This window comes from Bufo gargarizans, chromosome 8 (assembly GCF_014858855.1).
Source record: "Bufo gargarizans isolate SCDJY-AF-19 chromosome 8, ASM1485885v1, whole genome shotgun sequence".
Taxonomy (NCBI): Eukaryota; Metazoa; Chordata; class Amphibia; order Anura; family Bufonidae; genus Bufo; species Bufo gargarizans.
The window spans coordinates 93,305,549-93,322,156 of record NC_058087.1 but is presented as its reverse complement, the minus strand read 5'-3'; the positions used below and the strand labels follow the sequence as shown (position 1 = coordinate 93,322,156).

At 42.9% G+C, this 16,608-nt stretch overlaps 1 protein-coding gene across 1 annotated transcript in view; it reads left to right on the top strand.

Moving 5' to 3' along the window:
- C8H2orf80 (chromosome 8 C2orf80 homolog) overlaps positions 1 to 16,608 on the top strand; it is a 159,740-nt gene that overhangs the window by 87,537 nt on the left and 55,595 nt on the right. Inside the window, exon 7 of the mRNA XM_044304482.1 lies at positions 9,491 to 9,504. Coding sequence (XP_044160417.1) covers positions 9,491 to 9,504 — 14 coding nt within the window. The remainder of the gene's footprint in view (positions 1 to 9,490; positions 9,505 to 16,608) is intronic.

The following is a 16,608-nucleotide window of genomic DNA, read 5'->3' as shown; positions in this document are numbered from 1 at the left end:
TTTTTATACGGGGGTCCCTCTTCAAACACTGGAGCATGAAGGCCCCCATTTACACTAAATTGGAAGCGCTGGAGAGGCCTGGCTTCTGCTCATCGCCCAGGAGAATGTCGTTCTCGGTCTCCCTTCCCCATCCACAGACAACACCATGGATCCCAGAAAAGTTTAAAGCTCTGGGATGCTCTGGGATGCTCTTCTGGGAGAAATATTTCCTTCCGGGGACCTTCCATTGCGGTGTGCCAATGGCCACAAATTTTCTAAAGGCCTCCGAGTCCACAAGTTTATATGGCAATAGTTGGCGGACTAGCAGCTCCGAGAGTTATCCGGCGTCATCAACTTTTTATGTTCGAACATTTGGGCCACGGAAGCCTGCCTTTTGCCAAATGAACGCGACGACGGCAAGGTGGAAAGGTGGGGTGGAGGACAAATGGGAGGAGTCGGAGAAGAGGCAGGATGTGGAGCGCCAGGAGTGTGGCTTTGTGGGTTCTGACGGTATTGCTCCCACTGGGCTCGGTGATGGGAGGCCAAGTGCCTTCTTAAGGCGGTCATCCATAGGTGAGTGTTGGGCTTACCATGACTTATGCGTTGACAGCACAGGCTGCAGATGGCAACACTATTGTCAGCAGCTGATACATTAAAAAAAGCCCACACTGCAGAGCCATGTGCCGGCGTCCTGGGAGCTCCAGATATGACCGTGCATGGTGGATGGCTCGCTCCAGATACATTTGCAGTCTGCTTTTTGCCTCCTGTGCACTGCGAGTTCTGCCTGCTTCTCCTCCCTATCTGCTGCTCCATCTCTCCCTCTGAACTCCCCTTCTCTTTCTCTCTTGTGGGCATCCACGTAATGTCCATCGACACTTAATCATTGCCACCTTCACCAATACTGACATTAGAGATCTCGGAGTAGGCAGCAACAGTGGGGACCACCCTCCTTGGCATGATCTGGGTACTGTCGTCAGACCGCTGGGTGGTGGCCGTTGCTACCCCCTCTTCCTCATCTGATGCCAAGAATGGCTGGGCATTGTTAAGATCTGGAAATTGATAGGAAAATAATTCCTTTGACTAGAGTGGAGGGGCTATGGTGGTGGTGTCTTTGGGTGTGCACACAGCAGAGAGTGAGGAGGGTGCTGATACAGAGGATGAGGAGGATGCAGAAGCGGAACGCTGAGTGAGCCACTCAACCATCTCTGGTGCGTCTTTTGACGTAATCGCACGCAATAGCGTTTGTCATTATCTGTAGCTCAGGTAACGCAGCTAAACTGCAAACAAATGCTGCACTACCAAAATGCACTATATAGAAAGTATATAATTGGTATATAGCAACCCTGCTTCAATCAGTTTTTTGGGGGGGCAACTGGTTTATCACACCAGTAGAAATTATTTGTTCCAATAGAGTTTGTCACTCTGTGAGCTGAGGTAAAGCAGCAAAACTGCAAACAAATGCTGCACTACCCAAATGTACTATATAAAAAGTATATACAAGTGAAACGCGAAAGATTTGAATATCGTGCAAAAGTCCATTTATTTCAGTAATGCAAATAAAAAGGAATTGCATTAATTCAGCTTAAAATTAGAATTTTGTAAAAAGGTTCAATATTCTAGGCTCAAAGTGTCACACTCTATTCAGCTAATTAATCCATACCCCCTGAGCAAAGGGTACCTTAAAATGGTGACTTTGGGGTTTCATAAGCTGTAAACCATAATCATCCAAATTATAACAAATAAAGGCTTGAAATATCTCGCTTTGCATGTAATGAGTCTATCTCATATGTTAGTTTCACCTTTTTAAGTTGCATTACTGAAATAAATGAACTTTGCACAATATTCAAATTTTTGGAGTTTCACCTGTAATTGGTATATCACACCCCTACTTCAATTGTTTTTTTTTGTAGGGCAACTTGTATATCACACCAGTAGAAATTATTTGTTCTAATAGCGTTTGTCACTATCTGTAGCTGAGGTAACGCAGCAAAACCGCAAACAAATGCTGCACTACCCAAATGCACTATATAGAAAGTATATTATTGTTATATAACACCAATGATGCAATAAAACAAATTGTGGGGCAACTTGTAAATCACACCAGTAGAAATTATTTGTTCCTATGGCATTTGTCACCATCTGTAGCTACTGTAGCTCAGGAAAGCCGCAAACAAATGCTGCACTACCTAAATGTACTATGTAGAAAGTATAATATTGGTATATAACACCCCTGCTTCAATCACTTTTTTGGGGAGGCAACTGGTATATCACACTAGTACAAATGATTTGTTCCAATAGAGTTTGTCCCTCTATATAGCTGCAGTACCACAGCAGAACTGCACACAACTGCTGCACAATACAAATGCACTATAATATACTTTCTATGTTAGAAAGTATATAATAAGTATATCGCACCCCTCTGTGTATCACACCTATCGACAGTACACCTATACCAGTCCTTATAAGGACTTTTGTGACCCTATTAGCTAGTTTTTGGCATCCCTAACAGCCTGTCCCTGCTCCACACAGCAACCTCTCCCTACACTGGCAAAAGACTGAATGTAAAATGGCAGCCAGATCAGGTTTATTTATAAGGTAAGGGGTATGTCCAATGTCTCAATTTACTGTCCTGTACCACCTGATGGATGTGTCATGGATCATAGTTCTTCATAATGTAAAAGAATATGGTGCTGGTGGACATCACCATATGTTCGCCCGTTCGGCGAATCACGAACGAGCAATGTTCGCCACAAAACAACAGTCGTGCGAAGCGCAAGGCCATCTCTATCTGACACACTGCGCACTCCAATGATCAGCTGTTAAGGTTTTTCAGAGTAGCAAAGGCGCCAAAGCTACACAGCTCTGTCCTTTTTATAGTAGAAGACTCTTCATTGAAGTGAATGGGAGCAGTGTTGCAGCTACAAGCTCCGTCAATGAGACAAAAGCACTGGTTTCTGGTACCGCAGCTACTCTGTAGCAGCTGATCGGTGATTTGACCTCTGCCGATCTGATATTAATAGTCTATCCTGAGGATAGGCCATCAGTATGCATAATCCTGAAAAGCTCTTTAAAGGGGTTGTGCACCTTTTGGCAAACCTCCCTCTTTGTCAGACCTGCAAAGGGAAGCAGACTTACTTGCTTCCTGATGCTGATTCTCTGCGCCTTCTCTTCCTGTCCTTGGCTACTCAGCTGCGCTCCCAGAATGTAAACTTCTGTTTTGACACGGCTGCAGTGGTAAACTGTCAAATGATCATGTGACACAAGGGGAGCAGGTCTCCCCTGTGGCCAGCGATTAGGAAGGAGCGAGGGGCCAACATCGGGAAGCAGGTAAGTGTGCTTCCATTCACAAGTATGACCAAGAGGGGGGTTTCCAACCGCACCTAAAGGTGCACAGCCCCTTTAAGGCCTAAGTAGCAGTGCAGTAGTTCCAAAATGTTGTTTGTCTAAGATTAGATAAAGGCACTTTGGAAACAGTGATACCCCACTCATGTTCCTCCCGGCTGATGTTTGTTTTCCTGGCTGGAGCTCGTCCCATACACATAACGTCACTGCTTCAGCCAGTCACTGGCATTAGCAGTCACATCCAACATACTGCTTAGGCTAGTGATTGGCTGCATGGTGAGCTGGTGTGTGTGACATCACCTCTGCAGCAAGGAAGATTACATCAGTGCTGCAGGACAGCAGCATGACGCTGGAGGCTGTTATTTTATGACATTTACTGCTGTTGGCCAAGTTTTTATTTAACTTAATGTGTAGCTTTGGGCCACTATCAGGTACTGTAGAGATCCATGATAATCTAAATTTGGTTAAGTGGAACCTTGTGCAATCCAAGTTTTACAGACCATAAAATGCAGCAATAATGCAGCAGTGTGAAACTTATTTAGAATAATTCCAAAAAGACCAACACAACACAAAAGTTTAAGGAGGTAATGTCACATTTTTTTTATATTTATTGTAAATTGAAACCAGTTTCTTTTCTGAAATTGATTTTCTGGGATTCAAAGTACATTTTGGTGTGGAGATGCACACTTCCTTCCTGTAATGTATATCTATAGGCAGTGCTGCAAGTTATATGCTTTTTCGCAGTTGAACCCAGGAAGGTAACTAAAGGATCATATGGCCCGGTAGAAAAGTTGAGCTTTGGCCCCCAGTGCAATTTTGATCACCAGCTGCAGCTTTACTGGGTCTCTTAAGTAACCCTTCAATGCAGCACTAGTAGACAAGTCCATTGCTGAGGTCTTAAGCACCAAGATGAATGTTTTCACAGGTATATATACAGTACAGACCAAAAGTTTGGACACACCTTCTCATTGACGCTAAGTTCACACCTGAGCGTTTTACAGCGCGTTCAAACACGCTGTAAAACGCTCAACACGTGAAAACCAATGCTTCCCTATGGCCCTGGTTCACACTTGAACGTTTTACAGCGCGTTTGAACGCGCTGTAAAACGCCCGGCGCATAAACAAGTTCTTGAGCTTTTTCTTGGGCGTTTTTCGCACGTTTTGGCCCATAGACTCATTGGACAACACTGCAGTCAATCACACAAACGCGCGTCAAACGCACGTTTACTATTGCAAAAAACACGCGACAAATACGCGAGTAAAACGCGCGTCTCAGAAACGCTCAGGTCTGAACCCAGGGTTAAAGAGTTTTCTTTATTTTATTGACTATGAAAATTGTAGATTCACACTGAGGGCATCAAAACTATGAATTAACACATGTGGAATTATATACATAACAAAAAAGTATGAAACAACTGAAAATATGTCATATTCTAGGTTCTTCAAAGTAGCCACTGTTTGCTTTGATTACTGCATTGCACACTCTTGGCATTCTCTTGATGAGCTTCAAGAGGTAGTCACCTAAAATGGTTTTCACTTCACAGGTGTGCCCTGTCAGGTTTATTAAGTGGGATGTCTTGCCTTATAAATGGGGTTGGGACCATCAGTTGCGTTGTGGAGAAGTCAGGTGGATACACAGCTGATAGTCCTACTGAATAGACTGTTAGAATTTGTAGTATGGCAAGAAAAAAGCAGCTAAGTAAAGAAAAACTAGTGGCCATCATTACTTTAAGAAATGAAGGTCAGTCAGTCCGAAAAATTGGGAAAACTTTGAAAGTGTCCCCAAGTGCAGCTACACAAACCATCAAGCGCTACAAAGAAACTGGCTCACATGCGGACAGCCCCAGGAAAGGAAGACCAAGAGTCACCTCTGCTGCGGGGGATAAGTTCATCCGAGTCACCAGTCTCAGAAATCGCAGGTTAACAGCAGCTCAGATTAGAGACCAGGTCAATGCCACACACAGTTCTAGCAGCAGACACATCTCTAGAACAACTGTTAGGAGGAGACTGTGTGAATCAGGCCTTAATGGTAGAATATCTGCTAGGAAACAACTGCTAAGGACAGGCAACAAGCAGAAGAGACTTGTTTGGGCTAAAGAACACAAGGAATGGACATTAGACCAGTGGAAATCTGTGCTTTGGTCTGATGAGCCCAAATTTGAGATATTTGGTTCCAACCACCGTGTCTTTGTGCGACGCAGAAAAGGTATGGACTCTACATGCCTGGTTCCCACCGTGAAGCATGGAGGAGGAGGTGTGATGGTGTGGGGGCGCTTTGCTGGTGACACTGTTGGGGATTTATTCAAAATTGAAGGCATACTGAACCAGCATGGCTACCACAGCATCTTGCAGCAGCATGCTATTCCATCCGGTTTGCGTTTAGTTGGACCATCATTTATTTTTCAACAGGATGACCCCAAACACACCTCCAGGCTGTGTAAGGGCTATTTGACCATGAAGGATAGTGATGGGGTGCTGCGCCAGATGACCTGGCCTCCACAGTCACCAGACCTGAACCCAATCGAGATGGTTTGGGGTGAGCTGGACCGCAGAGTGAAGGCAAAAGGGCCAACAAGTGCTAAGCATCTCTGGGAACTTCTTCAAGACTGTTGGAAGACCATTTCAGGTGACTACCTCTTGAAGCTCATCAAGAGAATGCCAAGAGTATGCAAAGCAGTAATAAAAGCAAAAGGTGGCTACTTTGAAGAACCTAGAATATTACATATTTTCAGTTGTTTCACACTTTTTGTTATGTATATAATTCCACATGTGTTAATTCATAGTTTTGATGCCTTCAGTGTCAATCTACAATTTTCATAGTCATGAAAATAAAGAAAACATTTTGAATGAGAAGGTGTGTCTTCAACTTTTGGTCTGTACTATATATATTTTTTTTTTTACAAAAAAGAAGCCAGATGCCATAGGTGACTTAGATGCCCTTTTGTCAAACTCTCTGCAATATACTCCCGCATAGCTACTCTTTTGGGTTGAGAAAGATTATATAGCCGAGATTTTGGCAATTTAGCTCCTGGAATAAGATTGATCGGACAATCATACTCTCGGTGACGGTGCAACTCCTGATCTCCACCCTCAGAGAAAACGTCAGCAAAATCTGAAAAAAAACAAAGGTAACGCCGTAGTGGAAACCACAGAAATAAATGTGCCGGGACAGTTGTCCATACAAAAATCACTTCAATTATTGATTTGTCTAGTTTGCCAATCAATGGTAGGGTTATGTTTGATCAACCATGGTAAACCCAGTACCAGAGGAGTAGGCAAACCTTTCAGAACAAAACAAGAAATGGATTCAACATGAGAATCACCCACCCTCAAATGAATATCCTGCACAATATGAGTTAGATACTTTTGCGAGAGAGGAGCGGAATCAATAGCAAATACTGATATCCCTTTGCTTAATGCGCTTGTTATAAAACTATGACTCTGAACAAATTGATAATCAACAAGGTTAACCCCTGCACCACTGTCCACAAATACTTCTAACTCAATATTTTTAGAGTCTATCGCCACCATGGCAGGCAGGAGAAATCGGGTACTGCAGGTAGAATACAAATATACCTTTTCTGACTCCCCACTCACACTACCAAGGGTAGTTTTATTGGAAATAACCCCTTTTTTTTTCATTTCAACTTTGAGGCTTCCTAAAAGGACACACATTATTGAAATGAACTGACTATGGAGAGCTGGGTCATTCCACTCCGAGTCAGTCATCTTCTAAATTCTGCACAATATGACTCAACAGAACATTCTCCCTGACTCAAGCCACGCAGCTTAGATTCAGCCAGAGAGACACGGTCTGGATCATCATAAATCAGGCCCAGGGCTCTGAAAAATTCATCCACGGATCGGAGGGATTGTGAACCGATCGGCAAAGAAAAGGCCCGAGACTGAGCATCACCTTTTAGCAGAGAAATAATAATCCTCGCTCTTTGATTTTGTCTCCAGATGAGATCGGACGTAGACGAAAATACAATCTACAAGATTCCCTGAACCGAACAAAGTTATTACTTTCCCCAGAAAACCTATCTGGGAGAGCGACCTTAGGTTCAAGGCTGGCCTGGTTCCCACCAGCGGAGCCAGGCGCCAGGCATCATTGACACAGTACAGCAGAATTACGGAGGTCAGCTACCTCCCAAGATAATTCCTGCATGCCATCCACCAGTGCATCAACAGCTTCAATTTTGCACAGAGTAAGGTGGTATGGGCGGTTTATAATGTCACGGCAGGTGAGGGAAGGGAAGCAAACCAAACACAACAAAAGCAACAAAACACCAGGCTAGGCCCCAAAGCCAGGGAACAGGGAAAGGTCACCACCTGACAATCGGGGCGTGGCTTGCTCATGGCCGAGTGAGACGTGCGTCGCTGCAGCTCTCCCGCCATTCCAGAATATTCAGCTATTTCCACGCTATAAACTCTGCTTTCACCTGACCGACATGGGCAGAAAAACAGCCAAGAGCTGCGGACACCGACCAGCAGGGTGACAGAGCCGGCATCCAGAAATTCTTCGCTTCCCAGTCGAGCACAGCGGGACAGCAGGGGGCTCCCAAGATGGCCACCGGCACCTCCACGCCGCTTCCAGATCGCGGCTCCCGCTCGGCCCCCTCAGATACTGACTCCAGGAGTCCTTCCTCGTGCACCTCCGATATCGGATGGGATCTGCAAGCACAACTGCGAGCCTTACCTACAAAGGAGGACTTGGAACATTCGGTCTCCCGCCTCGAGCAGACCTACAAATCAGAGATGGAGGTACTGAAGGGGGAGATTGTTCACTTGGGTCACCGGGTGGATGCCTCTGAGAAAACGCAGGAGGCTGTCTTTGAGCACCTTGCAGATCACCAACAGGTGCTTTTTGCTCACTCTCTGCAGATCTCCCAGATTTTATCCCACATTGACAACATTGACAATCGTCACCGGAGAAATAACCTCCGGATAAGGGGGCTGCCAGAATCTGTTAACGCCAGCTGACTTGGAGGCCTCTGTTCAGGAGTTGTTCAGCTCCCTGCTAAAGGGCTCAATCGATACCCCTATCGAGCTGGATCGGGTCCATAGGGCCCTAGGGCCTAAATAGGCAGACCCTAACAGACCGCAAGACATTGTGTGCCGGGTACATTTTTTCAGAATCAACGAGGACATTATGAGGGCAGCGCGTCAGTCTGAGGACCTGTCCTATCAAGGGGCCCAGATTCAGATCCTGCCTGACCTATCAAGGAGAACACTGCAATTACGTAGCGTGGTTTGCCCTATTCTTACCCTGCTGAAAGAGAAGGACATCATATACCGCTGGGGATTTCCGTTTCAGCTACATGCCAGGAAGGACGGCAAGACGGCGACGTTCTGAGACCTGAAGGATCTCCCTAAATTCCTTGAGACTTTCTCGCTGCCCAAGGTTTCTCTCCCAGATTGGCCAGTGTTGCCATCCCCTGCACAGCTGCCAGACAGAATACAGTTGACGCAATTTTCTCCATGGTCCGCAAAGCCAAAGAAGACACCGTGATATCTGCGGCCATTCTTCCTATGTTGGACTGTCCTTTGTCCACTTCTTAAGTGGGCCTCTACGCCCGTTTTGTATTCTTTGGGCCCACGTATTCAGTTTTTCTGTCCAATTTTCCAGCTAGTCTATTCTGACTGTTTTCGGTTCTCATTTATACTCCCCTTCGAGTGTTTCCTGCAGTATTATTAGTGCTGGCCGCGCCCTGGCTCCCATTTTGGGGCTAGTACATGGGCAGTACTATGTTTACTATAATAGCTTTATACATGTTTTACAATATAAAAGAAATTTATCACCAGTCCGCAATAATGCTATGCAGCAGGTCCGAAAGGTGTTGTGGGATCAGTCACGTTTTAAGCAGGTAAAATATATAGAGTTTGGACCGCGCTTATCATCAAGGCCAGTATGCAAACAATTTTTCTTTCTTCCTTCTTCCTTTTAAAAGAGAGCCGAGGGCTGCAAATATCCTTTATATGGATATCCTGCAAACAGCACTGTTTAAAACCGGAAATCGGAAATCCACACTCTCATGCAATCCCGCAGGATCTACACACGGACTAAAATGAGATATACCCCAGGTGAATCTGCAGTTATTTTCTTCGATTTCTTTTCCTAGAGGTTTCTGTGAATACAAGTGGCTTCTGTAATAGTGAAGCTCCGTAGATGTTTGGTTAAAAGTTTTTTTATTTATACATACTCACAAACAACTCTTTAAAATTGGCATTTTAAATCCCAGCGTCTTCCACTTTTGCCCGACCCGGGTTTCACTCCTTGAGCTTCGTCAGGGGCACACTTAATTTTTCCCTCCCCCTTCTTTTTATTTGGTCGGTTGGAGTTAATCAGGCATCAGATGTGCTACTCCAAACCGCTTGTCTTATACTGCTTTAACCCTATACTAGTATCAACTAATCCTCAGGGGAAAAACGGATGCTATTAGGTCCCAATTCACATGAACATAATTATTCTGTCAATTTTATATTCTACCCCACAAGGGCACTCCAGTACATATACAACCCCTTTACTGTGGCATGTCATCTCACCCACTAGTTCTAACTGCTTATCTTTGATGGTACTCTTAATTATAGTGCTATTTTGTAACCTTTCTGTTCTTTTTCTGTTTTTGCAAGCAATGCAAAAACCGCACCAGTTAAAACAGTTTTTTATTTTTTTATTTATGTTTTCCAATCGATTGGCACTATGTACCAATTTATTTAGTAAATTGGGTGCTTTTTTATAGATGACTATTGGTTGTTCAGGAATCACAGGACCCAGCACTGGGTCATTTTTTAAAATCGACCAGTTTTTTTTTATTGCGTTTTTCAATTCCCCAGAGCACTGTGTGAACTGGGTTATAAATGAAAAACGAAAATCCATGGTCCTTTTTGGTGTTTTTGGTTTATTCGGGGTTCCCTCTCGTTGTTTGATTACATCTTTTATACATCTATCCAAGTCGTCATTTTCATAATCTTTTTCCAAAAAACTTTCTTTTATTACATTACTCTGTTTTTTTAAAAATAGCCAGATCAGTGCAGTTTCGGTGGATTCTCTGGACCTGTCCCTTCGGTATATTATACAACCATGGGGCATAATGGCAGCTTGTTAAATCTATATATCCGTTGACATCTGTTGGTTTAAAAAAGGTCTTAGTTTTGAGCTGTCCCTCTTCAGCATATATAGTCAGGTCCAAAAAATCCACAGAGACCACACTGACCGCGCTAGTAAAACTTAGGTTCCATTTCTTATTTTCCAGTCCTGCAATAAAGGTCTCCAGCTGGTTTCTTTCCCCCTCCCATATCAACAAGCAGTCGTCTATATACCTTTTCCAGGTTTTTAGAGTCCCACTTTTTTTAGATTTTTTCATCTCGGGGTCAATATATTGTTTCTCCCACATGGTCATAAAAATATTTGCAAAACTGGGGGCGAATTACGCCTCCATTGCTGTTCCAACCTTCTGTAGGTAGTATTGGCCCTTAAACCAAAAATAATTATATTCTAAACAGAATTCAACACAGCATACTATAAAGTCGGCTTGTGTTCTAGTCATATCAGGGTCGTTATGTAGGGTTTCTCTTATTGCTTGTAATCCTAATTTTTTTGAGATGATAGTATACAAGGAGGACACGTCGATGGTAGCCATCCATGTGTTCTCCCCAATTCCCTGCAGTTCTTTTATTATTTTAACCACACTACCGCTATCCTTCAAGTAAGAAGGTGCCATTGGTACATATTTTTTATTTTTGTAAGAAATTATCTATATACTCCGTAATTCTGCTAGTGAGGGAATTAATCCCTGACACTATAGGTCTACCGGGGGGATTTGTGGCACTTTTGTGAATTTTCGGTAGTATATAGATAATTGGGGTCATCGGTTCCTTTATGTTCAAATATTCCATTTCCTTTTTATTAAGTATGCCTTTGTCACCACCATATTTAACCAAAATTTGTAATTTATTTTTATATTCTGGGAGGGGGTCTTTTTTCAGCACAGCGTAGGTCTTGGTATCACTCAGCTGTCTCAGGACCTCCGCTTTATAATCCTCAACATTCATAATTACTACCCCCCCCCCCCCCCCTTATCAGCAGGCTTTATTATTATATCTTGATTATCCTGTAACATTTTTAATGCATCTTTTTCTTTTCTGGTTAAATTGCCTCCTTTCTTTTTAAATTCTATTTTTTCCAATTCATTCAGAATACTTCTTTTGAAGGCATCTATGCACTCGTTATTTTTATTTTTAGGATAAAATTTCTATTTATCTTTTAATTTCGTATGTATGTATTCTTGTTTCTGCTCTGCATTATTTTGGTTATTAGCTGGTTCCTTCCCTACAAATTTTTTTGCTATATTTAGCTTTATAATATATTTGTGGATATCCACAAAGGCATCAAATTTGTTTAAACTTTTAGATGGCGCAAATTTCAACCCCTTTCTAAGTACCGCTTTTTCGGATTCTGACAGGGTGTGTCTGCTGAGATTAAATATCCCTTCATTCACACCTTGATTTTTTTGTTCACGGATTTTGTGTTCCCCCCCCCCCCCTCTTTTTCCTCTATAAACCTTCTCTTTTGCGGTGTATTGGTGTTTGGTGTGGTTTTGTTTCTTCTTTCCTGCAATTTCTCGAGTTTTTCCTGTTCCTCCCTCTGTACACCCTTGATCGCTTGATGTGGAAAATTCTGTTGATCTAACTGCCTCTCTTCCTGCATTGCATCTTTTGGTTCATCTCCCTTTTCAGTTGGTCTCACCCTATTTCCCTGTATAATCATTGGGTCCTCTTTTACAAATTTATATGGGTTATTATTTTGTCGCCCGTATTGTTGATATGGTCTCCTCGCACTGGGCCACTGATAATGGTAGGGATTCCTCCCATATCCATTATAGTTTCCATTATACTGTTGTGTGCTCCATGTATTAGTGGGTAAATCCCCATAGTACTCATTTTTTCTTATAGCATCCCATTCCCCCCACTGGTGTCTGGGGTAACCGTTAGATCTCCTATTAACACTATAATTATTTTCCTCGGTCCCTCTCTGCTCTCCCATTTCTGAATTGTTTGCCTTTCTGTTTGTTTCTGACCTAAATCTCCACTTATAGATTTTTTTTGTCTCATATTCTTCACATGTTTTACGATATTTTTTCTGTTTTTTCTCTTTTATTTCTTTATCCACTACTGTGATGTTCACTTGACATTTTTAACTTAACTTATTATATTCTTTATTTGTTTTGAAGGGTTTTAATTTTTCTTGTAGTTTTTCTATATTCTGTCCTATGTTTTTTAATTTATGTCTACGTATTTTTATAATGAATTCCATGGCTTTAAAACCACAAAAATCCATTAATTTTTCCCAATCATCCATATCATTGGGATCTTCTGTGTTAAGGGGGAGCTGCCATCTCAGACCCTCTGGGATCTTACCCTCCGCTAAATATCTTTCAAGGGATAAGACTTCCCAGGTGGTACTTATTTCTTTACACAGATCTTTTTCTAGCTCTAAAAACATATCCCCCATAACTTTTTCCTCCTTCATTTCTTCATTTACAGTAAATATGCTTTCAACATCACATACCATGTTTGCTCTAAAATCAAAAATATCCATAATTGCTGGACTCAGTGTTTGTCCCACCAAAGTACAATATAAAAGAAATTTATCACCAGTCCGCAATAATGCTATGCAGCAGGTCCGAAAGGTGTTGTGGGATCAGTCATGTTTTAAGCAGGTAAAATATATAGCGTTCGGAGAGCGCTTATCATCAAGGCCAGTATTCAAACAATTTTTCTTTCTTCCTTCTTCCTTTTAAAAGAGAGCCGAGGGCTGCAAATATCCTTTATATGGATATCCTGCAAACAGCACCGTGTAAAACCAAGGCGTGTATATAATCCCTCCGTAGCCAGTTGTCTATATTCTATCGGAAATCCACACTCTCATGCAATCCCGCAGGATCCTCACACGGACTAAAATCAGATATACCCCAGGTGAATCTGCAATTATTTTCATTGATTTCTTTTCCTAGAGGTTTCTGTGAATACAAGTGGCTTCTGCAATAGTGAAGCTCCGTAGATGTTTGGTTAAAAGTTTTTTATTTATACATACTCACAAACAACTCTTTAAAATTGGCATTTAAAATCCGAGCGTCTTCCACTTTTGCCCGACCCGGGTTTCACTCCTTGAGCTTCGTCAGGGGCACACTAAATTTTTCCCTCCCCCTTCTTTTTATTTTGTCGGTTGGAGTTAATCAGGCATCAGATGTGCTACTCCAAACCGCTTGTCTTATACTGCTTTAACCCTATACTAGTATCACCTAATCCAGATGCTATTAGGTCCCAATTCACATGAACATAATTATTCTGTCAATTTTATATTCTAATTTAGCACAGCTTGCAGGTCCAAGTCTACATTTAGACCTCCTGGTTGTAATGTACCTAGTTCGTATATATACACTTACTCTCTTTTTTATAAATTTTTTCCAAAAAACTTCCTCCCCTCCAATGATTTTGTACGGATTCTACTCCCATAAACTTTAGACCCTCTGGATTTTTTGGGTGGCATTTTTTGTAATGAGCCGATACACTGTGACTTTCAAGTCCTTTTTTTATGTTTCTTATGTGCTCCTGTATGCGGACTTTACGGAGTCTAACGGTCCGTCCTACATACTGGAGGCCACAAGGGCACTCCAGTACATATACAACCCCTTTACTGTGGCATGTCATCTCACCCACTAGTTCTAACTGCTTATCTTTGATGGTACTCTTAATTATAGTGCTATTTTGTAACCTTTCTGTTCTTTTTCTGTTTTTGCAAGCAATGCAAAAACCGCACCAGTTAAAACTGTTTTTTATTTTTTTATTTATGTTTTCCAATCGATTGGCACTATGTACCAATTTATTTAGTAAATTGGGTGCTTTTTTATAAATGACTATTGGTTGTTCAGGAATCACATGCGGGATTGCATGAGAGTGTGGATTTCCAATAGAATATAGACAGCTGGCTACGGAGGGATTATATAGACGCCTTGGTTTTACACAGTGCTGTTTGCAGGATATCCATATAAAGGATATTTGCAGCCCTCGGCTCTCTTTTAAAAGGAAGAAGGAAGAAAGAAAAATAGTTTTCATACTGGCCTTGATGATAAGCGCGGTCCGAACTCTATATATTTTACCTTATACATGTTTTACGTTCATTATGAATGGCGGGAGGATGCCAGCTCATCCTAGGCTTCCACCGCTCCTTCCGGTAGAGTTAGTGTGGCAGAGACTCCCCTGAGATGCCGTATTCTCAGGCTACTTGCCATTGGTTTTTGCCTTATATGCCAATTGTGAGTCTGTGTATTGTCCACCCTGTCTTGTCCTGTCTCCCTTGCTGTTCTTTCCCTCCCCCTTCCTTTCCTGACACTGATGTACTTAGGTTTCTCAAATCTACTTCCCTCGATGGCGTCTGTTAGAATCAGTTCCTATAATGTGAATGGATTTAATGAACCTGCTAAGCACAATCAAATCTTGCATAGCATGCATAAACAAAAGGTCTCGATAGCTCTTTTGCAGGAGACTCACTTTAAAACGGGACATTTGCCCTCCTGCAAAAATAGATATAATACGACCTGGTCGCATTGTGCACATTCCGAGTCCAAATCTCGGGGCGTGTCCATTGCTGTCCATAAATCAGTACCTTGTGAAATTTTCGACACCGTTTCTGATGTTTCTGGTCGTTTCCTCTTTATTAAGGTTTCCCTATCGTCAAGAATCCTGTTAATTGCTAACGTTTACTTTCCTAATGCAGGGCACTCTCGTTTTGCCTCCAAGTTGTTCGCCACCTTGATTGATTTCGCGGATGGTCTGCCGATCATCCTGGGAGAAGATATTAACTTCCCCCTGGACGTGTCCCTGGATGCCTTCTCTGGTAGGTCCTCTATCTCCCCTGGGGTGGCCTGTGGCTTTAAGAGACATCTCCGATCCCTTAAACTGATAGACGTATGGCGCATTTTATTCTTTACCAAGAAAGTCTACACGTCCTTTTCTGCATCTCATAACACATATCACCGACTGGACTATATATTTATCTCCCACTCCTTACTCGACTCGCGCCCAGTCGCAGGGATTGAACCTGCATTATTTTCAGACCATTCCATGACATGGGTGGCCCTTGTTGGGGACCCCTCCAGGTCATTCGGCTCCTGGAAACTCAATGACAACATACTTAGAGACCCTGTCTGCGCTGCTGACATACGATCTGCCCTCTCTGACTTTGCCTTAAACCACAAATCCGACCCTTCTAGTCCGACTATTCGGTGGGAAGCCCTGAAGTGTGTGATTAGGGGCAGATTCATCCTACACGCTTCCAGACTTAAGAAAATTAGAGCTGGGGAAGTTAAATCGTTATTGATGAAACTAGTGGACCTGGAGCAGAAACATAAGGGGTCACTTTCAAATGAGGCTTTCCAGGAGCTATTTGAGACTCGCACAGCTCTCAGGAAAATAATCGATCAAAAGTACCTGGGCACTAGGGATAGGTTACAAAAACTCTTCTATGGTCACGGTGATAAAAGCGGCAGACTGTTAGCGAGAATGCTGCGGCCCAAATCGAACGCTTCTTATATTCCTTCCCTGAATCGCAGACTGGGAGGAAAAATACACGTGACAGGGGACATACTCCGGGGAATTCCGCTCCTATTATGAAGAATTGTATAACATTAAGGGGAAGTTCGCGGATTTACCCATGGAAGCTAAAACTAAAAAGATCAGGGACTATATGTCCGCCTTGCTTGGCCCTACATTATCCGCTGAACAGAGGGAGTAATCAGAAGGGGAGATAACGGAAATGGAGGTTCATAAAACAATTAAGGGCTTGACGGTCGGTAAAAGCCCAGGACCAGACGGCTTCACGCCTCGCTTTTACAAGAACTTTCTGAACGAGATCTCATCCCCCTTTGCTAGAATGTGCAATTCCTTGGCGGATGGCTCGTCTTTCCCTGCCCATGCTTTGATAGCCCACATATGTGCTATTCTGAAACCGGGGAAGGACCCACTAGTGTGTGGCAATTATCGCCCTATTTCTCTGATCAACGTAGACGTGAAGATCTACGCAAAAATATTAGCAGATCGCATGAAACCGCTTATACCATGTTTGATTCATGTGGATCAGGCGGGCTTTGTGCCGGGGAGGGAAACACGTGACAACACCATCCGTACCATGGCCATCATTGACCATGCTAGCAAGATGGGATCTCCTCTGTGTCTCTTGTCGATCGACGCAGAGAAGGCGTTCGATTGAGTTAATTGGTCCTTTTT